Below are 27,298 nucleotides of genomic sequence, written 5' to 3' on the forward strand. Positions count from 1 at the left end.
ATCACACTAAGTTTGTTAACATCCATCATTCCACATAGATACAATAAAAAGAAATCAAGGAAAAAACACGAAGCTTTCCTTGATGAGAGCTCTTAGGATTTCCTTTCTTAACAACTTTCATATATATCATACAGCACTGTTCACCAATCATCATGCTGTACATTACATCCCTGCTAATTATCTTGTAACTGAACATTTGTACCTTGTGACTACTTTTCTACAATTCCAATTCTAAAAAAATGTAGGCTTTAAAAATACATATGGAGTCATACAATAATTTTTTTTTTTTTTTTGGTCTGGCTTCTTCACTCAGAAAATTATTTTGAGATTCATCCATGTTGTGTGTGTGAGTAGTTCATTAGTGTTTTTTTTCTTTTGCTGTGTAGTATCCTATTATAGAGATAAATTACAATTTTTCCTACCCATTTACCCACTGATGGGATAGCTTCCTGTTTGGGGCTATCACAGATAAAGCTGCTGTGAACACTTGTGTACAAGTCTTGAATGTTTCCTTTTCTTTTGGCTAAATATCTCGGACTGCAATGGCTAGATCATATGGTAGATACATGTTTAACTGCTTAAGAAATAGCCAAATTCTTGGTTCTAGTAGTTTTTTGATTTTTCAAATTCCATCAGATTTTCTGTTGGAACGCTTTGATAGATGTGCGTGTGCAAATAAAAACGGGTTTTACTTGTTCTTTTCCAGCCTGGGTGCCTTTCACTTATTTTTCTTGTTCAGTTGTACCCCTAGTACAATGTTAAATAAAAGTGGTGAGAGGAAAAACATCCCCATCCTATCCCTGATCTTAGAGGGAAAATATTCAGTCTTTCACTACTAAGTATGATGTCAGGCTTTTGGCAGATGCCCTCTGTCCCAATGAAGAAGTTCCCTTTCACTGTTATTTTGCTGAGATTTTGTATAAGGAATGCATGTTGGATTTTGTCAAATACTTTTTCTCCATCTATTGAGATGATCATATTTTTTGTTTTTTAGTTAATACAGTGGATTAAAATAATTGATTTTCAAATGTTAAAATAATTCTGCTTTCCTGGGATGAACCCCACTTGGTCATGTTGTAGTATCTTCTTAATATACTGTTGGATTCAATTTGCTAAAATGTTGTTAGAATTTTTGCATCTACATTCATGAAGGATATTGGTCTGCAGTTTTCTTTTGTTACCTTTGACTGGTGTCAGTATTAGGGTGATGCTGGCTTTGTAGAATGAATTAGAAAGGATTTCTTCTTCCTTTTCAACTTTTGGGGAAAAGAGTTTGTGTAGAATTGTAATTCTTTTTTTCTTAAATGCTTTTAGAAATTCATCAGTAAGTCCGTTGGGCCTGGTGTCTTAATCCATTCAGGCTGCCATAACAAAATAACAGACTAGGTAGCTTATACACAATAGAAATATATCTCTCATAGCTCTGGAGTCTGGAAATCCAAGATTCAGGTGCCCTCATGGTCCAGTTCTGGCGAAAGCCCTTTTCCTGGTCAGACTGTTGACTCTTCATTTTATCCTCAGATGGTGCAAGGACCAAGGGAGCTTTCTCAGGCCACTTTATAAGAGCACTAATCCCATTCACAAGGGCTCCACCCTCATGACCTAATCTCCCCAAAGACCCTACCTCTTAATATCATCCCCTCAGGGGTTAGGTTTCAACATATAAGTTTTGGAGGGACACAGACATTCAGACCATAGCAGCTTGGAGCTTGCTTTATTGGGGGAGTTTTAATTACAAATTCAATTTCTTCATTAAATACAAGGCTACTCTAGTTCTGCATACTTTTCTTTAACCTTCTCAAAAACCAACATCTTAAAAAATTCCAAATTTTGTCCCAAAGATTCTCATGAAACTTGAAAAGGACCAATTTCCCCCTCAATAAAGATGTAGTTAATTCAGCCAGCTGCCCTGGTACCTAGACATATGGACTTCTTCTGTAAAGTGTTTAAGAATCACTGGCTTAGACACTGACTAATTAGTTGCTGATAAATGAGAGACACTAATGGAGACCTACTTAGAGGCAAATGAGATGGAACTTATGGTCCATAGCCTCCGAGCCACAGGAGCAATGAAGGGAAGTTACTATAGCTGTCCCCAAACCCGATTATGGTCACTGAAGGTCAGTACAAGATCAGAGCCAAGCGATGCAAGGCAAGTCCTCGGAAAAGCCAGGGCTGATAGCCAGCACATGCTCAGCTTTTGCACACTTGGTCTGACCAGATGGTAGGCTAAATATCGCTAGTGAAAATGTCATTTTGGAATACAGTAGAATATCACTCTAAAAGGGCCACTATTATTAGCTCCCAGTTCAGGCGAAAGGCTTTAGCTCATAAAGATCCTTTTCCTGCACTTAATTAAGGAGACCCATGCTCAAGTGGTAATGTGATATCTTGGTCACCTTTTCCAAAGTGAGCCTGTTCTGGCTGAAAATAATTCTGGCTGTGAACCTTTCCTTGGAAATTTGCATATGTCCCTGTTTGTTTTTTGGTGTTGGGTTTTGGTGTTGAGTCACAGGGTTCCTGGACACCAGAGCTAGGTAGGATGGCAAAAATGATTTTAGGAAAATTGTTCTCATTCTCGGTTATATGTTAGAACTATCTGGGAATTTTAAAACAAGCAAAAACACCAATGCTCAGAACTCCAGGGGTGGGACCCTGGCATCTGCACACTCTAAAAGCTCCCAGATAATTCTAGTATCTGGCCAGAGCTGTCAGGGTTAAGACCCATTGCTTTAGAACTTTCTAGTATGGTTATCCAGTAGGTTATTCGTTTTGCGGCATTCTCTCAGGTGTGGCTCAACACTGCTCCTCAAACCTCCGCGTGCCCAAGGGCCACCTGGGTGCTGTTTCAGATCCATCTCTAAAGATGGAGAGTCCTTGAGGATCCCGCTCGCGCAGCGCCCAGTTAATACTTGTTTCATCTGTTGCCCGCGGTCAGAGGGTCACAACCCGACAAATTAAAGCTGAGCGGTAACAGCTGTGGGAAGGACTGGTGGAAGAAAAAAGACAAACTTGTGTATACAGACCCCTAAAAACCTGTGTTTGGCTGGCCCCCTCTCTGGGCAGCTTGGGCCGGGACCACTGAAGGAGACGTGAGTGTGGCCGGGAGTGTGATGCTGGGTGTGGTCCGCTCTGGGTTCCGGCAAATCCCTTCGCGGTGGGGGCGCGGGGGCGTCTCTCGCGGGCCCTTCTCGCCGCCGCCGCCGCCCAGCTTACGCGCCTCCTTCGGCAGCGTCGGGACGGCTCCGCGCCGCTCTTGGAGCCGCGTCCCGGGAGGGCGGCGGGCGGCGGGGAGGGGGCGTGACGTGGGTTTTCCGGCTCCCGCCGAAGGGCGCGCGCGCCGTGCGGCCGGGCGTCCGGGCGCGGCCCCGGTCTCGCAGCCTCGCGCTCTCGGCGCCGCCTCCGCCCCGCGCCGCCGGCGCTGCCCGGGGGCGGGGACTCGCCGCTGCGGAGGCCGGAGACGCGTCGGCGCTGGACGCGGCGCGGGGCGCGGAGCGCGGAGCTAGCGGGAGCGGGAGCGCGAGGCCGGCGGCGGCGGCGGCGGCGGGAGAGCGGCTCGGGCGGCCTGGGAGCGGGGCCCGCTGGGCGGAGCTGCGGGAGGAGGTGAGTGGGCGGCGCGCGTGTGCGGTGCGCCCTTCGGCCGCCTGGCCTCCTTCCTGCTCCTTGTCCCTCTTCGTCTCCGGGCCCGCGCCCAGGCACCCGGCGCTGGGCTCCGGAGACACCCCGCGGCTTGCGCCCGGGCCGCTGCCTCTTACCGGAGTCGGCTCGGGGCCGGCTCCGCACCTCCCCGCGCCGGAGTCTCCTTCCCGGGCCGCCCCGACCTCCTGGGCTCGGTCTCCTGGGCTCTCCTCCGTCGCTGGGCTCCCCTGCGGAGGCCAGTCTGGGGCGATGCAGGGCCTTTTTGTTCTTAGCTGTGTCACGCGCGTCGGCATCCGAAGTCAAAAGCGTGCAGCCCCAAAGTCGCGCTAGCGCTAGTGCCATGTGTGCCGGCGGGATTGGCACGCGGCCAGGCGGGGCGGCACGTCGTTTCCCCGTCCGCCCTGGGCGCGCTCGGGCCGCCGCGGTGCCCACGTTGGCAGCGGTCGCGTCCTGGCAGGTGACCGGGAACTTGACGCCGGAGCTCCTCGGAAGCCGGTCTCAGGGATGCTGCGGGTTCCCTCCTACACCTGTGTTTCCCACCTTGGGCGGTGTGGAGGAGCCACAGAACTTTTGCTCTGTTGTAAAAATTCCCTCCTGGGTTTACATGCTCTATATTTCGCACCCTATTTAATATTGTAAATAATTTTGGGGGGTAAAACAAAATTGATGAATGTTATTTAGCGGAATTTATGAATCTTTATATTCGGCATGTCATGATGCTAATCATTGTCACATGTCCCGTTTCCACATTTGCAAAACCAAACTTGTGTGGTTTTGAGATTTCCTTTGTCTATTGGGATCTCCAAGACCCAGTAGCCTTAGATTATGCTGATGTTGACGGACCTTCCTAGGGGCATATGAAGATGTCCAGTCGCCTGATGAAATATTGACCAGCTCTCGAGAGGCGCTGTTTAGCTCATGCATCACATCGACTCAAATTTGGGGCAGTTTTAGTATTTCTGAATTTTTTGTAGCATGAGACCCGGGGAGCAGTGGCATCTCTTGTCGGTCCTTGTGGGTCTCCCAGGGCATCCTTTTCTCCTCCTGTGAAGGTTAAGCTAAATTTATGCCATTTGGAAAAATAATTTTTACTTTATTTGTACATGGAAACCAGTAACTTGCTAAAACTTGCTGTTCTTAGGTCAGAACTCAATTTTTAAGGGGTCAGTGGTCAAAAGACTTTGAATTCTTAGGATGTTTAAAGAGAATAGGTTAATTCTTCAAGGTATATTTTATTCTCCTGTGGAGAGAGATCATTTTTTTCCCTCCATTGGTTCTGCTCAAAAATGAAAGACCAAGGATGAAGGAATGCGGGGGGGACGGGGGAGGGGCCAGATTTCCGGGGTGGGATATGGCTGTTAGGAGGTAAGGATGCCACCTGCTTCTTAATTGCTGGCTCTAGGTCCAGTTGTTGATAGGTGATGAAAAGATTTTGCATTTTTATTGTTTAGTTTTGTTTGTTTTTGAGGGATGGGGCAGAAACAGCAGTGAAGATGGTTGACCAAGTTAGGCACAGGGCTGCCTTCCCCCCGTAGGGAGGTAACTACTGACCGTACTGAAGATCCTTTGACAGTGAGGCTGGCTTTCTGCATCTGAAGCACAAAGGGTAGCTGGGCAGAGCCTGGGAAAACTGCCTCCGTGGGGAAGATTTGGAATGGTGCGGGGTTGCTCCAAGCAGGCCATGTTGGACAGGGAACAGGATCCCATGATGGGCAGTTTAGTGAAAGGCAGCCTGTTATGTCCCTGAAGACCAGCCCTGCTGCTGAACAGGCCTGGGGAGGCAGGGACGGGGATGAGGCCGTGCCTGGGGCTTTAATTCATTTGTATTACTGTTATTATTTGTTTTTCTTTAGAAAATAAGTTGCCTTAGGGAAAAAAAATTTTTTTTAATGACCAAACATGGCAAATATCTGTTTTAAAAAAAAGCGTTTTTTTTGATTAAAAAAACTTGGTTAAAATTATTTTCTAAACATTTACCGAAATAGAAGGAATGATACTGACACGCTCTTGCCTTCACCTCAGCAGAGTGTGAATGGCCTTTCACTTGCTCCCCCAAGACAGTCCTAGGTCGTGGTGGTTTTATTTTCTAGCCTTTTTTAAGTTACTGATGAAATTACATTGAAAGAGAGACTTGGCTTGAAGTTTAAGGGTTATTTCCTAAATTCCCAGAGAGTCTGTTTTCCTTCACAAAGAAGTTTCCCACACTTTCAGGGGGAAAAAAAAGCATGCCTTCTCAGGTTTTTACAGTATTTTGATCTTATTTTTCTCCAGGGCTGCATTAATAGAACTTCCCCTAGCCAAGATTTTGAAGATTAGTGAGTGCCTGACAGGAGGAACATATATGTAAAAGTACTATATAATATGACTGTAGTGAAACATACTGTAGTTTGCTGTGGTTTCCAGGCCTTTTTGCTCATTCTCGTTAAAATTTTTTTAACACCTAAAACCAATACAGTGTTGTATGTTAATTGTATCTTAATTGAGACCAGTTTTTAGCACTCCTCTGTATGTGTGTTACTTATTTATAAATTATACACCTGTGTGATCATTGTTTTTGTATCTCAAGACCCAGTATACACTTAGGGTTGGAGTCATTGTTAATGACGGTGAAGGTGAAACCCTATTTCAAATACTCCTTGAATTTTGAGTATTTTGGGCCTGGTTCTTGTCAGGTCTGAGTACCTCATCGTGGTTTTTACTTCGTGATGGGGCTCAGGTGAAGCAGACTCAGGGCGGGCAGCGCGCGCCTTCCCAGCCTTGGGCTTGTGTTTGTATTAGCATAACTTTAATTTGTGCTTTTTATAGGACTCTTAAAAACTTCATATACCATCTGTGCGGTTTAGTTTGGTTGTAATTTGTCAACCTACTTCACTGTGCAGTTGCCCATGTCAAAGGAACACCTCGGGGGCTGGCGACAGGTGACTCCGAGGCAGAGGGTCTTTGTGAGGGTGTAGTCAGTTCCTGCTCTATTAGTGTTTTGTGACAGTGTGATTAGTACAGTGTAAAATGATTAGTATATACATAATATGGAAGTTGTCCTAAGTAATATTTATATAACTGAAACATAGTTGCTATTCTACTCTTTGGATAAGATAAATGTAACTTCTAGGGTTTCTTCCCCAACCCAGGTGGGGCATCTCATATACCTTCTGGGACGTGTGCGCCCTGCTGGTAGACAGCTGGTCTCACTTCAGCCTCTGATAGTTCTTTCATTTGGTTCTCAGAAGAACCTGTGAAGGCAGGTATAATTGATCTCAGCGTCTCCCCTCTTTTTTTTTTTTTTTTTTTGAATGAGTAAACTGAAACTTTAAAATCTGAGACTTTAAAAGGTTAATACCACAGAAGTCCCTCTCAGTGAAGTATTTACTTGGTGGCAAGTCTGTCCTCTCGTGTAATTTTCACACCAGCCTCGGGAGACACACCCCAAGGTTATCCCTTAGCCGATGAGCCCAGGAGGTTGGGAGGAGATGAGGCACTGCCCCACCACCCAGTCGGAAACGGGTCCTCCTGCTGCCCTGCATCCCCTCGTTACCTGCCCAGGGTCAGGATGGGGACCTGAGTCATATTCATGTCCTCAGTGGTGGGGTCTAGTACAGAGCAGAGCCTTGGAGTGTGTCTGAATGAGTTCGGTTTCTCTACTTCATAATACATACATATGGTATCATTGTTTTGTTTAGGGGAAGCTATAAAATACTATGACTTAATCTGGTAATGCTGGAAATACAGCTTCAAAACTTGCTAATGTTGCCATTGTATATCTTCCTAACATCTTAATTTTTTTGTTACTTTTTGGCTTTTTGTATTAAAAATAGACTCATTGAGGAAAAAAAAAGATGTAAAAAAATGAAAGCTCATTCCTTCTCTTCCTCTACACATCCTCTCCCTTATTACAACCTGTGTGTATCATTTGCTGTATGTTTTCTATGGATGGGAGAATATATTGATTTATTGAGTACTTAAAAAATTTGTTTCAACAAAAATGGGATCATATGATGATTACTGTTTTGTAACTTTTTCAACGTAACAGTTTGTATTTTGATCATCTGTTGTTCCGTAACAAATCATCTCCAACCTTAAAACCATCATTTTATTGGTCGTGATTTTGTGGGTGGTCTGGGCTACATACAGTCTGTCGAGGCTCTGTGGGGCTGGGACTTCAATATAGCTCATTTGCTATTACCAGTTTTAAAAAGTGTTGCCTTGATGGATTCTTGGACAAAATTTTGATATACTAATGACACTAATACTGGTGTCAGTGCTGTTAGAACTGGTCTAGACCTTCATTTCTTGCTCTCTTGTCACTCATATCTGTGTAGCAGATGGGTGGTTCCTCTGTTTTCTGTGTCAGGGATAGAGGGTCCTGTGCAAGCTGTGCTGCTCTGGAATTGGTGATCACTTCCTTCTGATGGAGGAAGAGAGATCTTTGTCCATCAATATCTGAAGAGTGACTTTGATTGAGATGCCCAAGGGGAGAAAAGAACCTAGACTGAGAAGCTACTTTAAATGGAATCCATTTACCTCTTAGGGAAGTAAAAAGAAACCTTATTTCCCTCGGACACACAGTAGTAGATAAGTTTAGGAGAAACATTTGCAACTTCAGATAGGAGATGTGAGACAACAGCAGAATAAAACCAAAGGCCAGAGCCTGAGAAACAGCTGAGGGGAGAAAACCCAGACTCAACCCTCAAATGGTAGAGAAATACAAATATTTCTTCAAAGGTAAACGAGGCACCCTTTCCAACATGCTTTTCTGCCGCTTGAAAAATAAATGAGCGCAGCCAGAGCAAGATTCACTTGTCAGACTTGTCCAGTGAGCTCTCGAGAGGACAGCGGTTCTCAGTGTTGACCTTCGTCATCAGCTTTTAAACACACACCCTGAGTCTTGGACTTGGTGTGTCTGGGGAAGGGGAGGGGGGACAGAACACTTGCATTTCTGACATCCCCCAGGCGGTGCTGGTGCTGCTGGCTCAGGGTCTGCAGTTTGAGGACCACTGAGCTCCAGCGGGGGTCGGCAAGCCATTTCTGTCAAGGGCCGGGTGATAGTTTAGGTTTGTGGGCCCCGCGGACGGTGTCCCAGTGGCTCAGTTCTTGCAGCCTGACAGCTGTGGGCAATGCGTGAATGAATGGGCCTGGCTGTGTCCTGATAAACATTTGTTTTTGGACACTCAAATTTTAATTTCATGTGCTTTTCATATGGCATGAAAGACTATTTTAATTTTTTCAACCATTAAGAAGCAAAATCTAAGCTTACAGGCAGTGTACAGAAACAGGTGGCTGGCAGGATTTTGCCAACTCCTGAACTAGAGGAGTAATTTGGGAACGCCTCCAAGCTGTAATCTTGGCATCCATAGGGGAGGTGGCCTTTCTTCAGAAAATCAAGTGCTGGGAAAAAAACACAGTGGGATTTGGTTCTCCTTCCTCATTATCACTCACCCATCTCACTTTTTGGTATTTCCACTGCATGACACTAAATATGCACATTAATTTTTAAAGCTTTTTCTTTTTTTTTTAAAGATTTTTATTGAATATAATTAGTCTAACATTTTATTAATTTCAGGTGTATGAAGTAATGATTCAATATATGTTTATGTTGTGAAATGCTCACCGCAGTCCGTCACCATGCATAGTTAACAAGACGTTTTTCTTGTTACGTGAAATTTTAAGGTCTACTCGCTTAGCAGTTTTCAAGTATACAATATCATATTGTTAACTATAGTTACCACATTGTTAAAAGTTTTTTCTTTCTAAACTTTCAGAACAAGAAAAATAGAGGGTAGGGAAAGTGAAAGGAGAATCAACTTCCTGGTAAAAAAATTTTTTTTTAATTGAAGTAACTGATTCACAATGTGTTAATCCTAGTGTAACCTAGTAAGTTTTTAAAGCAATTTAAGGAGAATGCAATGGACTTGTCATTTAACCCTGATGGTTTAGAGCAGGAGTTGACAAACTTTCCCTAGGTGGCCGGATAGTAAATACTCCAACTGGCTTAATCTTCATAATAACCCTTCATGCTAGCCCCCGCCTCAACTCTTCAACTCTGCTTTATAGCCAGAGAGGCGCTGTGGGCGATGCTTCAGGGGCCGGGCGCGGCTGTGTTCAGCGAAACCCCTTTTACAAAACAGGCCACCAACGGCCCATGGGCCTTCGTATGCTGACCCGTCTCTTGGAGACATTATTACAATAGGGTAGAATGTTTTTTAAACCCTCAAAAATAATGTTGGTGACTGAGCCATTCAGAGACCCTGACATCCTCTGGTGTGTTTGCTCCTGGTGGTGGCTTCTGGACTCGGTGCCGAGCCTTCCTGGGGGACTCCTTCCTCTGAGATGGAATCAAGGTGCGGCTCCCCCACCCCACTGTTTGGAGAAGCTGTATTGTTTCTGCAGTGATGACATTGGTCAGACAAGCTAATCTGATTTGATTGCTCGTATATATTTGCCTGTATAATTAAAAACCTCTGTGTGAAAAGTGAGGCAATGAAAAGCTTATTTAACTAGGAGGCTCAAGTTCATGCATTTGGCCGGTTGTCCGTTTTCATATGTATGCTCTGTTTTTTTTTAAACAAAGTAATCTCTTAAAAATTTTTCTTATAAGCAAACAATAATTTTAACCAGCAGACTGAAACTTTTTAAATTAAGCCAGTAGAAAGAATCTGCAGTTCTGTTATGACTTTTCCAGTTTTTTTTTTCCAGTTTCCAATGGACTTTTAATGCAGACACGCATCACTTTTTTTTCACTCCAGTGAAGCCTGGGATCTCAGAGTTTAGCTAATTTAGGTTAGTTTTTTTTTTTTCAGTATGTCAGGTGACTACAATCAAATACCAGATGAAACACACTCTGAAGCCTAAATTATGACTATTTATCTGACATGGCCTGTCTCCCATGCACTTCCATCTCCCCCCCCCGCCCCCTGCTGGTCCACATAAACTCCAAGGTGGAGGAGGGAGAGCATTTGAAATATTTGACAGCTGTGAACTCTGGCTCTGAGTTCCTGCCCTCTGTTTTGGTCAGGCTTGCCATTCCCCACCTGTGTCTGTCCCTGCATTCTCATTAGCAGGGTCCCTGCAGTCCTAGACATCCGAGGTGAGGCGTGTGGCAGGCCCTCCCTCCTCGTGGCCGCCTCCTTACCTGGCAGCCCTCTGTCCCGGGGAGCCCAGGCGGTCCTAACCGCGCCCTCTGGGCGGCTGCACACCCACCCGGCCGGCCCCGCGCTGGGTCCCAGCGAGGGCCTGCTGACCCTGTGCTCCCACTCAGCTTCCTGGAGGCTCTCCTTTACTCACTGTGGTCCTGATCTGGTCTGTCTGCTTGCTGCAGTGGCGTCCGTGAGTCAGTCCAGGTGGTGGTGGTTTCTGCTGCTCCAGCTGACAGCAGAGTCAAGAGGGGGAACGGAGATGGCTGGTTCCTATAAAGGAAGAGGATTGAAGGAAGAAAACATTCATCGCCTTTTCCTTAGAAAACAAGGGAAAGACATCTTTCCATCTCTAATAGCGATAGTTGACATTTATCAAGCAATTCCTCTGTGCCAGATGTGGTTGTGAGCACTGCTCGTATCTTTGCTCATAATAACCCTCTGGGGAAGACAGTGAGGTGCATATGGGTCCTGTGGCTTCTAAGATGTGGAGCCGGGATCTGACACTGGCCATCGGCTTCCAGAGTTTGTTCTCCTAACGCTGCCCTGAGCTTCCTGGTGCTGGCGCAGCGCTTGTCCCACACTTGTGGCTCATTAGGTTTTTTTATTGACTGGTTTTTATTGACGCTTACTTAAATGAGAATTGAGTTACATTGCAGAGTTACAGTATACCCACGCTGGCTTACATCTGCCGGAATGACAGGTCAGGTGAGGGTCCATCTAATAAGTTTGTTGTTAGGGAATTAAGTGGATGACAAAGATGGCCTTTCAAAGCACTCATTAAAAATAGGTTTTTCACTGAAAGGTGCTGAAAGATCTGGCTGGCCTTTACAAAAAAGAGGAAAGTTGTGTTCTTTGTATTTCCTTACTCCTTACATCAAAAAGGAGTTTCAAGTGGATGAAAGTTTTAAATATAAACCATAAAGTATGAAACCATGGATGTGCTGAGAGGAGGTGCGGGTAAACGCACTTCTAAACTTAGAGTAGGAAGTGTCTTTCTAAAGATAAACAAAACCCAGAGGCCATAAAAGAAGAGTGACAAGGTTAGGTTATTTTAAAAACACCAGCAACAACCAAAAACTAGGGGCAGAAAGTTTCATAGAGAAAGGAGGAGTGGCCCCACTTGTTGGTAACTTAAGAAGCGTCCCCGGTGATTTTCACCCCCTTGGAGGGCTGAGAGCAGCTGGGACAGAGGACACTTCCCGGCCATTGGAGTGGGAAGAGGGGGACTTTTAATTTTACTTTTTTTTAATGTGTGTTTTTTTCTCATATTTGTGCTCTTATATTTTAGAAAGTTACAAGCAATAAAAAAGGCTGATCAAAATCAAACCTGGCGAGGTGGTGGAGACACATTTTCAGCAGATCTATAGAATGTTCTAGAAGTTTAGTATTTCTGAGCATTAGTCTCCGTTAGTGTGTACGGTGCTTGCTGACCTCAGCTGGTAGTTGAATTTAAAACTTTCTTTCATCCTAAGAGCCCAGAAGCTGGTGAGCAAGGCACCGGCAGAAGCCAGACTGAGCCCTCGGGTCTATGCATAGGAATTCTGGGGGTGCTTGGGTTTAGGTGATTGGATTGAGATTGAACTAGATCACTCGCTTATCCCCATCTCGGCTCCCACACTCGTGCCTGCAGAGAGAGGACGTCTCCCAGGGACACACCTGGCTAGAAGGACCGTAGGTGAGAGTGGCTGTCCCGTCTCCTGTGTTCTCCCTCGAAGCTCACCCAAAGCTGAGTCCTTGGTGGTCCTTCTTCCCCCTCCTCCCTGTTTCCCTCACCTTCTCTTCCACCTCCTGCATTGCTGGCCACACCTGGCATACAAGCACACCTGTTCCCAGAGAGACTGTTTATTGTGTGCGCTGCCCTCCCTCTGATAAGGTCCTGTTTGGTCTGGCTCAGCAGAAGCCATTTGGAAAAGTCAACTTCCCTTGTCCTTGCTGACAGACACCTGGATCCAGCCACACCTGGTTTGTGGTTGAAGCCCCAGAACACGACATAGCTCCTTTCCTGGAAGCCGTGTTTGTGTGTCTTTGAAGAAGCTCGATGCTCCCTGCAGCTCTTGAAGCACCTCCCTAACTCTGTCCCTGCACAGATGTGGCTCGGAGGTGAGAGGGCAGTGTCCGGAGGAAGCCGGCTGGATGCCTCATTTCTGCCGCAGGGCCCCACCCCTCCCGACTTCACCCACCTCCAGGAGGCTTTCCAGCTTTGCTCAAGAAACACTGAAATTTGGGGGAGGGGGGTGTAGCTCAGTGGTAGAGCGCATGCTTAGCATGCATGAGGTCCTGGGTTCAATCCCCAGTACTTCCTCGAAGAATAAATAAGTAAACCTAATTACTTCCACCCACCAAAAAAAAAAAAAAAAAAAAAAAAAACCACACCACACTTAAATTGGGTGTCACTGGCAGGTCTGTCAAAGGGTGAAAAACCTCCGTTGTTAGGAATCAGATCAAAGTCTCCCTTGGGGAGCAGTGAGAGATGGAGTCTTTCTAGTGTGGTGTGGAAGCCCTGGTATTTGCTGTTGCTGCTTGCAGAGATGATGATTTCTCAGACTACTGGGGAGGTAGGGGCTATGACTATCCCCATTTTACAGACGAGCGAACTGAAGCAGAAGAGAACCTGTGGCTTGCCCGAGGTCTCCGGCCTGTGTGTGACGGGTTTCTGGGACGGGGGCTCGCTCCTGCAAGCCTGGCCCGGGGGTCTGGCCGCACTGCGCAGGGCGCACGTCCCTGGGCTCTGTGGGCGCTACTTATATGGTTTTCTCCACCGACAGGTTCACATCTCAAAGAGAACCTGCCACGCCGTCTGGGGGCAGGGTGCCTTCCTGTTGGTTGCGATGGTGGGTGTGGCATGCCCGGGGGTTGGTAAATGCTGTACTGAGGCCTGTCTGTGTGTGTGTTTATTCTGCAGATTCTCAGCCCGGCCTTTGAGATGATGGGACTAGGAAATGGGCGTCGGAGCATGAAGTCGCCGCCCCTCCTGCTGGCGGCCCTGGTGGCCTGTGTCATCGTCCTGGGCTTCAACTACTGGATCGCCAGCTCCCGGAGCATGGATCTCCAGGTGTTCTGTTGGTCTTGTTTGTGAGGATGTCATAGAGTATTTAAAGTTGCTGGGTGGTGGGGTCGGGGGTGGTGTCTGAGGAGTTTGCTGTTCATGGCCACTAAAGGCGGTGTGCGCACTGTAATGCAAGTTCGAGGCTCTGCGTGGCCCCACACCCAGCCCTGGGCCTGACTCCACACCGGCTCTGCTCTTGGGCTGGAGAGGACCCCTGGTGACTTCCTAGGATTAAAGCTGGGCCACCCCCTCTGCTTTTCCTGTGAGTTAACAATTTTCGTTTGAGCCTTTTAGGCTGGTTCTGGGAAGACAGCTTGCTTAAGTACAATGCCCACAACCCTGGTCCTGGGTTCTGGTCCTCCAGCCCACACTTGATAGCAGAGAGTGACGTTGGAAATGTATTTGGATAATGGGTGTGAGAAATGTGTTTTTAGCGGGGTGGGTACAGCTCAGTGGTAGAGTGCGTGCTTAGCATACCCCAGGGCCTGGGTTCAATCCCCAGTACCTCCACTTAAAAACAACAATAACAGGAAAACCCAAACCCAAAAGAAATGTTTTAGAGGTACCAATCTTTGTCACCATCATTTACTGGTAATGACAGTTTTAGTGTTCCCATTTTTGGCTGCCTGGCATGGGTCTGGCAGTGCTGCGCAGGACGGGGGCTCTCCTTGACCTCACCCTTGACAGGCGCCGTCTTCCTGACTAGGCCTCCATCTTGGTCCCCCATCCTGGTTTTGGCCTGCCCAGCTCGGCTTAGCAAAGAGTCCTGCTGACTCCTCCCTCCACCCCCGATGTCTGAGCAAGCTCCTTGTCCCTGGTGTCTCTTGTCGTTGATGACTTGCCTTTAGCAAGACTCCCCCTGCCCTCTTAGTACCTTCCCCGCACTGACCCCTCCCTCTGCTTGTTGGCTGTATGCCCTCAGCTGTCGTTGCTGCGCTCAGAGTTGAGAACAGTTTGACTGTTCTGACCCCTGTTGCAGTCGACTTGAATGAGGTTTTCCTTACCCCTTTCACGAGTGTCAGAACGACTCTCGTTGGAGAGTACGTTGCATACATCATCTTTTGTACACAGACTGTCAGGCTGGGGCTTAGTGTTCCCCATTTCACAGGTGGGCAGACTGAGGCACAGAGAGGTTACGTCTGGGGGGAGCTGGGGTTCCCACCCAGTCTTTGTAACGGCAGGGCCTCAGCCATGGAAGTGCACCCTGTCACAGTGCTCCATCCTCCTCTCTGGCTTCCCTGCCCACTGTGTAGTGTCTGAGCTTTCCCTGAGCCCTGAATGTGTGTCCAGAAATTGTGTCTTATAAACAGTGGTTAAGTGCTCTGTTACGAGGAAACGGAACTAAATATTTGAGCACCAGCTCACGTCAGGTGTTTGTAGCGAAGGCATTTTATGTACAGGCACACCTTGGTGATACGGTGGTTCCAGACGCCGCAGTAAAGCAAATGCGCAATAGAGTGAGTCACATGGTTTTTAAAATTGTTTTCCTAGGGCATAGAAAGTTACATTTCCACTATACTGTCGTCTGTTATGTGTTCAGTATTGTTATGTCTTAAAAAATATACACACCTTAATTTATTAGCACCACGCTCTAACCAATTGAGCTAACCGGCCCTCCTGCTACCTTAATTTAAAAATACTTCATTGCTAAAAAAAAAAAAAAGTTGCCAATCATCACCTGAGCCTTCAGCCGGATTTGGGAGTAAGTAACCTCAAAGACCACAATCGCATCACCATGACAAATACAGTAATAACAAAAATCCTTGGGATGTTGTGAGAATTATCAGAATGTGACCCAGAGACACGAAATGAGCAGGTGCTGTTGGAAAGTGGTGCTGACAGGCTTGCTCCTTGCACGGTTGCCACAAACCTTTGATCCTTAACGCAGTATCTGCAAAGCACGATAAATCGAGGTGTGCCTGTACGTACCTTATTCAGGCCTCACAAAATCCTGCGAGAGGTGTGGTGGCATTTCCGTGGAGACCCAGATGCCCCGATAAGTGAATTCCTCCACACGCAGCCCCGTCTCTCTAGAATAACCTGTGGGACCTTTTGCACAGTTGACCTGAAGACCGAGCCCCTGGGGACTCACCGTGCAGGCGGGACACACTTGTCTGAGGCTCGATGCAGTTCGGGGCCCCGGTGTGGTCCTTGCTGAGGGAGGCAGGTGGGCGGCCGGGGCTGGGGGTGGCCTGACGTGGTCCTCACACCGCGATGTCCTTGCAGACGCGGATCTTGGAGCTGGAAGGCAGGGTCCGCAGGGCGGCCGCGGAGCGAGGGGCCGTGGAGATGAAGAAGAACGAGTTCCAGGGGGAGCTGGAGAAGCAGCGGGAGCAGCTGGACAAGATCCAGTCCAGCCACAACTTTCAGATGGAGAGCGTCAACAAGCTGTACCAGGACGAGAAGGCAAGGCCTGCTCGGGTTTCCCCTTAATTCTAGGTACTGTTTGTACCCTGTCGAGCATACCCGCTCTTCGGTGGGTGCATGAGCAGCTGTGTGTGTATTCAGGTGTTTGTGTGAAAAGAGCCTCCTAATCAAGCTTTGGGCGCCTCCCCCACGCTGCCCTGCGTCTCGCCGTCGGTCCCTGGGTGGGTTTGACGGAAACCCTTTCGCAGTGGCTATAAATAGGAGAAAGGCAAAGGAACTCTTAGCCTCAGATTCATCCATCTGTTACTTTTTTTCTTACTTTCCACAAACATGCATTAAGTACCCGCTCTGTGCCAGGCCCATGCTGGACACTTGTGTCTCACAGAGGAGAGTGGCGTCTGTGCCCTTGACTGTCTCATAGTGCGAGGAGACCCTGACGCCTGAATAATAAACACTAACGAAGAAAGTAGGGCCCTTAAGAGTGCTGCTTTTTAGGTTTAAAAAAACACCAGATCCCGCACAGATTAAAAGAAGGGCTTTCCGCTAATGAGTGTGTCTAAGCTTTATGTGTCTTGCTTTTTCTGGTTTTCTTGGGGCTGCAGGACCCCACTTCCCTGTTTGGTAAGTTGTGTAACCATGCGAGTTACTGATACCTTCTTTTCTAAAGTGCATGGAACTCAGGACCATTTATTGCCTGGAAAGATTTGGTTCTTACGAATCCGTGTGCCTCTCTGTGAAATGCTTGATGCATTGGCAGCGGTTGTGTCCTGAGATCCATCATGTTGAGGGTGGACTCGGTTCTTGCAGAAGCTAGTGGCTAGCACGTCCCAGGAGTTGAATCATCTCTGGGTGGAGCCACAGACTCCTCCTGTGTAGCTGGTTTAAAAGGTGAGAAGAGCTTTTTCTCACTTGCAGAGCACTTTCTCATGTTCACACGTGGTTATGTCTTCTCTGGGAGTTGTTCCCGTTTTACTGCTGTTGTAGGAAAGTGCTTCCTGGTTTTTCTTCACTTTTCTCATACAGGGGTGACACTTTCTGTGCCCCTGAAATCCCCTTTCGCTGAATACGTTGGCACCTCGACATTTCTCATGGCCTGTACACATCTTGGGAGGAAGTAGAGTTGATTGTCAGGGGATAGATTTAGCGGAAACTCCACCTGGAGTTTGCAGGGTGTGCAGAGGTGTCTGGCACCCTAGCCCTCTGCCCGATGAAAAAGGAGTGTGACAGGAGCTGGGGGGGGCTGGGCTGGGGAAGGGAATCCAGCAGAGAGCCGCAGGCTTGCCTCAGAGCCTGGGCTGAGGTGGGCTCCCGGGGTGGACAGGCCAAGGGGGGAACGACCGTCCGTGCTGGTCTGGTGCTTCTACAGTGCCCGACTAAAGTCTGGGAGCTGCCAGAGCAGGGTTTTCCCACCTGCAGGGAGTGAGGAGAAATGAGGAGGTTTAAGTACGTGTGTGCCTGCCTCTCCACCCCTGTGTGTATGGGTGTCATTACCTGAAAATTTAACTCCTTTTTCCTTCGGAAGAATTGTCTTTTACTCTGAGCCTCTGGCCTTTCTACATTTTTGTTTTTAATATTTTTCTTTTTGAAATGATAGTAGAAGATAGGAGGGCTGTGCGTTAAATGGCGTAGTGATGCGAGTTACCGGTATCTTCTAAAGTGCGTCAAACTTTGGTTGTTGCTTTTAAGTGTTTTTGTTTTCTTAACACCGTGAGTCTCCCAAATGCCTGAAATCTTACTGGCGCGTGAAATCCAGAATTCTGGGAATGCTTGCTCTCTTTTCATACTCCTCCAAGCTTCTGGATGTTTCTGTGCATTATGTGACAGTGCGGGCGCGTGTTTTGGGTGGGGAGGAGAGGTTGCTGGGTGATTTCTGCTCATGGGGCTTCCTGCCTCGGCCTGGGTACACAGGCATGGGGTCCGGACTCCTGCAGAACGGGCTTCCCCCATCGTGTAGGCAGAATCCCCCAGGAACGTGCTGCACAGAACCATTTGTTTTAGAGAATTCATCACCGCAGGCAACCCCTAGATACAGAGATGCTGGTTCATTGAGTGTAAGCTGTTGTGGAGATGAGACTACAGACTTGGAATTCTTTGAAATGTAATTGGCCAACATTTCCTAAAAAACATCTGCCTCTGTATGAAGCAAGACGGAAATCTTTCAGCTGGGAACCATGTGACTGTTACACCTCCATTCTTTTTTTTTTTTCCTTTTTTTTTTCCATTTTTAAAAATTGAAGTATAGTCTGTTTACAATGTTGTGTCAATTTCTGGTGTACAGCATAGTGTTTCGGTCATAGACATACATATATTCATTTTCATGTTCTTTTCCATTGTAGGTTACTAAAAGATACTGAATATAGTTCCCTGTGCCATACAGTAGAAACTTGTTTATCTATTTTAAATGTAGTAGTTAGTATCTGCAAATCTCAAACTCCCATTTTATCCCTTCTCACCCCTCTTTCTGCCTGGTAACCGTAAGTTTTCTACATCTATGAGTCTGTTTTGTAAATAAGTTCATTTGTGTCTTTTTTTTTTTTTTTTTTTTTAGATTCCATATAAGAGTGATTTCATATGGTATTTTTCTTTCTCTTTCTGGCTTACTTCACTTAGAATGACAGTCTCCAGGAGCATCCATGTTGCTGCAAATGGTGTTATGTTGACGGTTTTTATGGCTGAGTAGTATTCCATTGTATAACTATACCACATCTTCTTTATCCAGTCATCTGTTGATGGACATTTAGGCTGTTTCCATGTCTTGGCTATTGTAAATAGTGCTGCTATGAACATTGGGGTGCGGGTGTCATCCTGAAGTAGGGTGCCTTCTGGATAAATGCCCAGGAGCAGGATTCCTGGGTCATATGTATACCACAACTTCTTTATCCATTCATCTGTTGATGAACATTTGGGTTGATTCCATGTCTTGGCTATTGTATATAGTGCTGCTGTGAACATTGGGGTACATGTGTCTTTTTTTTTTGGTGGGGGGAGGGGTAATTAGGTTTATTTATTTATTCTACTGGGGATTGAACCTAGGACCTTGTGCGTGCTAGGCATGCACTCTACTGCTAAGCTATACCCTCTTCCCTACATGTGTCTTTTAGAATTATATTTTCCTCCAGATACACGCCCAGGAGTGGGATTGCTGGATCATATGGTAGGTCTGTTTTTAGTTTTTTGAGGAACCTCCATACTGTTCTCCATAGTGGCTGCATCAGTTTACATTCCCACCAACAGTGTAGGAGGGTTCCTTTTTCTCCACACCCTCTACGGCATTTATTGTTTGTGGACTTTTTAAATGATGGTCATTCTGACCAGTGTGAGGTGATACCTGATTGTAGTTGTGATTTGCATTTCTTTACCAGTTAGTGATGTTGAGCATCTTTTCGTGTGCTTGTTGGCCATTGGGTGTGGTGCTTCGCTCTGTATGTCTCTGGTTGAACAAGATCTCTTTTGATAGGTCCTAGTCTCTTTTGCTGATGGTGGTTCAGCAGTCAGTTGTGATTGTATGTTCGTGAGGAGCTGAGTTCAAGGTGCTTCTACTCCGCCGTCTTAACAATATCTCCCTCCTTAGCTACAATTTTTTTTACAAAGAATAACAAGGAGGGAATTTGATCTATCTGTTATTACCATGTATTAAAAAGGTAGAATAATTAAAATAATGCATTATTGGCACGGGTGTAACAGACAGGTAAAACAGAATAGACAGCCCAGTAACAAACGTAAGTATGTGTAAGGATGCAGTATATGATAGAGATCAGCATGAAGCCTGGTATGGACTCTTATTTTTTTCTTCCAAATTAAAACCATGAAACCAGGTTGTCCCAGCTTTAAGAGGAGATGGAGATGTTGGATTAGCTGTTAGAATCAAGAGTGCACAGTGCAGCCGAGCTGTGGAAGGAGTACCCAGGACAGCACCTCACCAGCGAGCAGAGCTCAGGTTTATTGAGTCTCTGGCGAGCCAGACATTATGTTCAGTGTTTCACAGGGATCGCTTCCTGTCCTCCTCTCAGGTTGGTGCTCATTGTTCAGAGAGGGCACTGAGACCCAGAGGAGTTAGTAACTGTCACCCAGGATGTGCCCTCGACCTTGGGCCACCACCAGCAGAGCCCTAGCCTCCCTCTGCTATGCGCAGACACAGCTTCCCTGGGCCGCGGGGGCCTCTCCAGAGCTCCCCATCACCTAAATCAGGCTGGGGTCTTGGATGTGGCCACAGAGGAGACCAGGCTGGCCTGATAGTTGTTGAAGTGAGGTGATAAGATCGCTTTTCTGTCTCCTTGCTCAAAAGACTGCAGAATTCCAGCTAGCTCTCCTTTGTCCCCAGTTCCAAATTCTGAGGCAGAAAGCGCCTGATTGTTTCAGTCTGGCTGGGCTGTTCCTGGAGAAGTAGGGCTGGTCCATCACCCCAATACTTGACTGTTACCCATTTTTTTAATCTGAAGAAATTAGCACTTGTGTTTTGAATTGGAATGAGGCTGTTTGTGGGAATCTTGAAGACTCATCTGGTGGTGTAATAGCAGTTCTCAGCTGTGGGAGGAGCTGGACATGCTGGCATCTGTGGGTGGGGGTGGTTTGCAGATCTCATGTGACCTCGAGAGTGCCATCCTCTGCCAGCGTCCCCACCTCAGGTCAGCACTGTTACTCTGCGTGGGCATCATGGCCCTCACGTGGGGGCCTGGGGAGAAGCTTGAAAGCCAGACCTATCAGGGATAGTGTGGTAATGAAACCCATGCTCTGGCCAGGTCAGCACTGTCTAACAGAATTCCCCGTGGTGGCGGAAATGCTTTCTGTCTGTGCTCTGTGCTGCAGTAGCCATTGGCCACGTGTGGCTGTTGAACACCTTCAGTGTGGCTAGTGGGACTAAGGAACTGAAGTTTGAATTGTATTAATTTTAACTAGTTTAAAATTAAAAAGCCAAATATTGGACAACACAGGTTTGAATTAGAGATAGTCTCATTTGCTTATTTTTGCTTTTGTTCTGTCTCAAATTAAAAATCGTTTGCACAGCAAACTATCAACAAAACGAAAAGGCTGCCAACTGAATAGAAGATATTTGCAAACTATATCTGATAAGGGGTTAATGTCCAGAATATACGAAGAGTTCATACACCTCAACGTCAGGAAAACAAACAGCTTAATTAGAAAATAGGCAGAGGGTCTGAATAGAGGACATAGAGAAGGCCAGCAGGCACATGAAAGCTGCTCACCATCAGTGATCATATCAGGGACATGCAAATCGGAGCCACAGAGAGGTACCACCTCCCGTCTGTCAGGATGGCCATTATCAGTAAGACAGCGAATAACGAGTGTTGGAGGGGATGTGGCGAAAAGGAGCCTCCTGCACTGTTGGTGGGAATGTAAGTTGGTGCAGCCACTGTGGAGAACAGTATGGAGGTTCCTCAAAAGATGAAAAATAAAATGACCATATGATCCAGAAATTCCAGTCTTTTGGGTGTTTATCCAAAGAAAACAAGAACACTAATTTGGAAAGAGTTATATGCACCCGTGTGTTCGTTGTAGCATTGTTTATAATAGCCAAGATATGGAAGCAGCCTAGGTGCCCATCAATAGATGGATGGATAGAGAAGATGGGGTGTGACTATATACAGTGGAGTTTTACTCAGCCATAAAAATGAATGAAATGTTGCCATTTGCAAAAACGTGGACGGACCTAGAGAGTGTTACGCTAAGTGAAGTAAGTCAGAGAAAGACAAATACTGTATTTAAATCTTAAAAAAATCTAAAAAACAAAGCAAATGAACAACATTACAAAACAGTTGTAGACACAGAACAAACAGGTGGTTGCCAGAGGAGAGAGGCATAGCGGGTGGGAGAGGAAAGAAATAGGTGAGGGAGATCAAGAGGCAGAAGCTTCCAGTTGCAGAATAAGTGAGTCACAGGTATGAAGTGTACCGCGTAGGGAACTGTAAGTGTAACGTCTGTGTGATGGCAAATGGCAACTAGACTTATCGTGGTGATAATTTTGAAATGTATAGGAATACTGAGTCACTGTATTGTGTAACAAGAAGCTACATAGTGTTGTAAGTCAGTTATAACTCAAAACACAAAATAATAGAAAAGGAGATCAGCTTTGTGGTTACCAGAGGTGGAACTGGATGAAGGTAGTCAGAAAGTTCAACCTCCAGTTATAAGATATTAAGTGCTAGGGATGTGATGTACATTATGCTGAATATAATTAACACTGCTGTCTGTTATATATGAAAATTAAGAGTACATCCTAAGAGTTATCATAAGGGCAAAAATTTTTTTGTTTCTTTAATTTTGTATCTGTAAGAGACGATGGCTGTTTGCTAAACTTACAATAATCATTCCATGATGTATGTAAGTTGAATTATGCTGTACACCTTGAACTCATACAGTGCTGTGTGCCAATTATATCTCAAACTGGAAGAAAAAGTTGAATAGCCAAATACTGGACAGCACAGGTTTGGGAGACAGAGACAGAACTCATGTCAAAGCCCTGATTTTGGGCTTCTGGGTTCCAGTCATGACCTGTGGAGCAGCAGTTGGGCAGGGCTGGGTCCCCTTTGCCTCTTTGGTGCCTTTGCCCTTCCCTGGGTGCTGGAAGGTGGGGTGACCTGATCCGGTGGCTGTGCTTCCTCGAAACGCTCTGTTGCTTGCTGGAGTTCAGGGGTGCAGGGTCACCAGTTAGCTCAGATTGACTGGAGCTGATGGCCTCGTCTTGGGGCTTTCCACTTACTGGTTACAGAATTTGTTTCAGAGTAACCACTCCTTGTCTGGCTACCTGTCAAGTCACTTGGGAGCTTACCCCCAAAATATAGATTTTTAGAATACGCTAGGTCAGAACCTCTGAGTAGAATTTTTAAGATTATACACGCACACACCTGCAAGATTACTGTGATGCAGAGACTGGTGATGGAGACCAGATATTTTGCGGCAGCACACTTTTAAAAATAAAGCTGTTCTCTCAGGTTGTTATTTTCATTTTTCGTACCCTTCCTAAATGAAATGATTTTAACAAGTAGAAGGCATTATGATTAAGAGTCTTATTTTTAAAATTTGCAGTGTTGTGACAAAGTAACTAATGTTAATACTTTTTTTCCTAAGATATGTTTTTCATCGTTACGCACATTTACTGGACTATTGGAAAGTTTTAGGAAATAAGCCAAGTTGGACATGCACTGCTCACTGCTGTTTTCCTGAGATCGCTGTCTCACCCAGACTTGGGGAATAGGTGTGTCTCGGGCCTCAGGACTGAGCCCACCTTGCTGAGATGCCCCTTCAGATGTCACCAGGAAGGGGTAGGCGAGTGGGGAGCATCACATGAGCATTTCAGCAGCCATGCTCATGAGACCTAGAACAGTTTATTTTTTATTTTTTTATTATTCGACTTAATTTTTTTAGAGCAGTTTCAGGTTCACAGCAGAATTGTGCAGAAAATAGAGTTCACACATAGCCCTCCCCACCCACACATATATACTCCCCTACCCTCAACATCCCTCATCAGTGTGGCATATTTGGTACAATCGATGAGCCAACAAGGACACATTATCGTCAACCAAAGTCCATACAGAACAGGTTTATTATGAAATAGCTGGACGTGCAGAGAGATCAGAAGAATAATAAACTAACACCTCTGTGCTCCTCACCCAGGAACTATTTAAAGCAAAAAGCATTCTAAGTAAAGTTGTGGTCCCCTGTTTTCCTTCCTCTTTCCCTCCTGCTCAGAGATAGCCACTACTGTGAATTTCAACGATTGTGGTTTATATTTATGAACTTTTACTACAGGCATCCAAAACAGTAATTTTTTTTTTTTTTAAATTTTGGGAGTTCTTCATGTGTATGTTGGCTTGCTCTGTCCTTTTGTGACTTGCTGTTAGTAGTGAATGTTTTTTTGAGGTCTTTGTTAGTGTGTAGATCTGGTTCATCCCTTCTCATTGCTCGGCCCGATTTCTTTGTACAAACACACAGGCCCGTCGGTTGTCCCTAGGGTCTCACTGCTGCAGAGAATGAGCTGCTTCTCCAGGGCTCCCTCGGCACGTGTGGGTTTCTCCAAGCTGGCAGTGCTTTTCTGACTCCAGTTTGGGACCCGTTAATGAGCTGTGAAAAATAATTTGTTAGCTTACGACCCACATTTAAAAACAGTAAAAATATTAGAATATTATATCATTTTGTATTGTTTGGTGAAACCATTGTGTTAGTTTATATTAAAAAATAGGTGTGAAAATGTTTATACTTAATTATAAGGTGCAATTTGTTATTGTGGGTCATGGTCAAAAGAATTGTAGGGATAAACTTAGAAGCTGAACTACTGGGCTGCAAGTTGTGCATATTTTCATTGCCATTAGCTGTTCCCTTCCATCTTCCTCAGCAGACGGGGTCCTGCCGTTCTCTTTTCCTCTCTGCACCTTCCTCGCCTGTTCCGTTTCCACCAGCCACAGCCCGGTGTTCGCAGGGAGAAGCCTGGCAGGGGACAGCGACCTGTGAGCCAGCTTCTCTGTCTTGATAATCAGCCGAGTCCCTCAGACTGATCACTTGAGGGTAAATACTTCAAGGGAGACTTCAGCTGATTCTTGGAAACTGAAGCAGCTGTCAGTTTCACTCTCCTCCTTTTCTGCATGTCTGTTGCATAAATAGGTGTGGTTATGGCGGTCTGACTGCGTAAATGCAGTTATGCAGGTTCGTGTGTATATTTATATAACTGGGTGGAAACTCCCGTACGGTCACTTCCTGAGCTCCGTGTAAGTAGGGATATTCAGCTCTGTTTAAAACAAAAAATGATTGTGTGTAAGTCAGCCTTAAGTGACTTTCAAAAAAGTTGTCTTTTCCTTAATGATCAAAATATTGCTATTGTAGACAATTTTGAAGGTATAAAAAGAAAATAAAAAATCACCTGTAATTCCATTACACAGGGACTAAGCACTGAGACCTCCCACCCCCTTTTAAAAAAATACAGATTACACTTAATCTTCCATTAATTATGGTTACATTCAAGCTCTTAAAAATGTGTGCCATGAAAATTGTAGATAAAGTTGATTCTTTAAGTGATAAACATGTTTGAACAAATCTAGTTTTGTACATTGTTTAAAAGGACCCGGTGACTTGGCTTTTTCTGCATTGTGATCTTAGGGGTGTTGAGGTGACCCCTTCCTAGGTAGGGAGACAAGGGTGTAATTCCAGACAAGAAGGTTCTTCGTAAGTACTTGCCGTAAGTACTTACTTTGTGGACTGCCTTGATGTCTAATTGGCATCGGGAACTGTGTCTGAGCACGAAGACCTGCATTTGATTCAGGCTAACAGGATTCTACAAACACGTGCTGTCCCTTTATGTATTATTACCTAACGAATTGCCCCCAACACTGGTTTAAAACCGTGACCAGCAGTGTTTATTTTGCCCACAGTCCGCACTTTGGGAGGGCTCCGCGGGCACAGCTTGTCTCTGCTCCACACTCCCCCGTCTGGGGTGCTTGAAAGACTCGAGGTGGAGTCCCTGAAGGTTCCCTCCCTCGTGTGTCTGGCGGTCAGTGACCTGAGACGTCGGTGGGGCTGAGGCCGCAGCACCTGCGTGTGGCTTTTCCACCTGGCTAATGGCTTCCTAGAAGCCCGGAGGCTGGGTCCCCAGCGCGAGGGTCCTGCTGGAGAAAGAAGGAACGAGTGATTCTGGAGGAGGCCGTCAACCTTTGCAGGAGGTTCCCAGGGCTGCCGCAACAGATACCACAAACGGTGGCTTAAAACAACAGTTGGCTCCTTCACAGTTCTGGAGGCTGCAAGGCCAAATCCAGGTGTCAGCAGGGCTGTGCTCCCTCCAGGGCCCTGGGGGAGGTCCCTTCCTTGGCTCTTGTAGCGTCCGGTGTTTGCTGGCGGGCTTTGACAAGTCCTTGACTTGAAGGCGCTTCACCCCAGCCTCTGCGTCTGCCTTCCCGCTGTGTCTGCCCCTTTGCCCCTTCTGGTCAGTCGTGCTGATTTGGGGCCCACCTGCCCTCCGACTTCATTACAGCTGACTCACCTCTGCACTGACCCTTTTCTCGGTGAGGGTGTTCACAGGTTCTGGGTAGATGAGAATTGGGGCTACACCATTCAACCCACTACACCTTTCAAGCCTCAGACGTCAGAAGGGGTCTCTAAGGCCAGCCCCGATGGAAGGGGTAGGGGTGAGACTCCACTTGGGGGAGCAGTGTCAACTTGGGGGGATGTTTTTAAACTACCACATTTGTGCAGGTGCAGACAATCCAGTGAAATGCTGTTTTCTTTGTACAGATGTGTACGGGTGTGTGTATGAAACAAGCTTTTAAGGGGCCTCGGTGGAAACATAGCATCGGGTTTTAGTCCTGGCAAACACGGATGGAGAGTCGCTTGTAAAGGTGTGCGCTGACTCCTGAGGATGGCTCAGAGTGCGTTAATTCATCCTTTTCCTCAGTCAGAATGCCAGTCCGTGTTTGTGGGTCTGAAGACCCACCAGGGTCTTGGGCAGCCTCCTGGCTCGTTGCTGCCCCACAGCCACGTGGTGACCCTAAAGGCACTCGGGGACTGATTACCTAGCGTCTGAAATGGTTGGGGGAGAGCCTGGGAGACCCCGCGTTACCGAGGAGCCCTTCATCCAGGGAGGGTTCTGCTCCCTGCCATTGTGTTCATTTTGCCTTGCCAATCGTGAGAGTCAGAAATGGCTTCTGGAAAATGTTTTCCATCGTTCTGTTTGTGGCATTCTTTCAAGGCTGGTTTCTTGCAGCCATGTATTGGCTTTGACATTTTTAGACTTTTCATTTATTTGTTAAAATAAGTAAATTAATACTGTAGTAGTGCAAAGAAAATCATTTGAGTAACATTTCATTTGTAGTGGAAGTAATATTCCTGCATCATTCCTGACTTGGAAAAAGAGAGATTGTGGAAGGACGGAAGAGGGGACGCCACGGACATGTTAACTGTCAGGAAGAGAAGAGCTTAAATAGGAGAGGCAGCTGGGGCGGGGGGAGGTCCAGCCCCCATTCTAGTGGCCTCAGCCCCACATTGTGACCTGTGTCCACATCGAGCTGGCCTCTGAGCTCCAGGCCCCTCCTCTCTTGGCTACATGGGGCACGGGGAGCCTCTGGAGACCATTATTTGAGGTGTGGCATGAACATGCCCTCAGTCTCCAGGCCTT

General features: G+C 46.4%; 1 protein-coding gene across 3 annotated transcripts in view; it reads left to right on the forward strand.

Annotated features, from left to right (window-relative positions):
* The window catches only part of GOLM1 (golgi membrane protein 1), a 65,813-nt gene that overhangs the window by 1,165 nt on the left and 37,350 nt on the right, over window positions 1-27,298 (forward strand). For 2 of the 3 annotated variants that reach the window (XM_074363085.1, XM_074363084.1), the window contains 2 exons: window positions 13,672-13,821; window positions 16,042-16,221. In XM_074363085.1, the coding sequence (XP_074219186.1) occupies window positions 13,693-13,821; window positions 16,042-16,221 (309 nt within the window). In that variant the 5' untranslated portion in view covers window positions 13,672-13,692. Of the gene's footprint in view, window positions 1-3,458; window positions 3,604-13,671; window positions 13,822-16,041; window positions 16,222-27,298 lie in introns of those variants that run through there. The other variant, XM_074363083.1, reaches the window with a different exon arrangement.

Source organism: Camelus bactrianus, chromosome 4, assembly GCF_048773025.1.
Source record: "Camelus bactrianus isolate YW-2024 breed Bactrian camel chromosome 4, ASM4877302v1, whole genome shotgun sequence".
Classification (NCBI taxonomy): Eukaryota; Metazoa; Chordata; class Mammalia; order Artiodactyla; family Camelidae; genus Camelus; species Camelus bactrianus.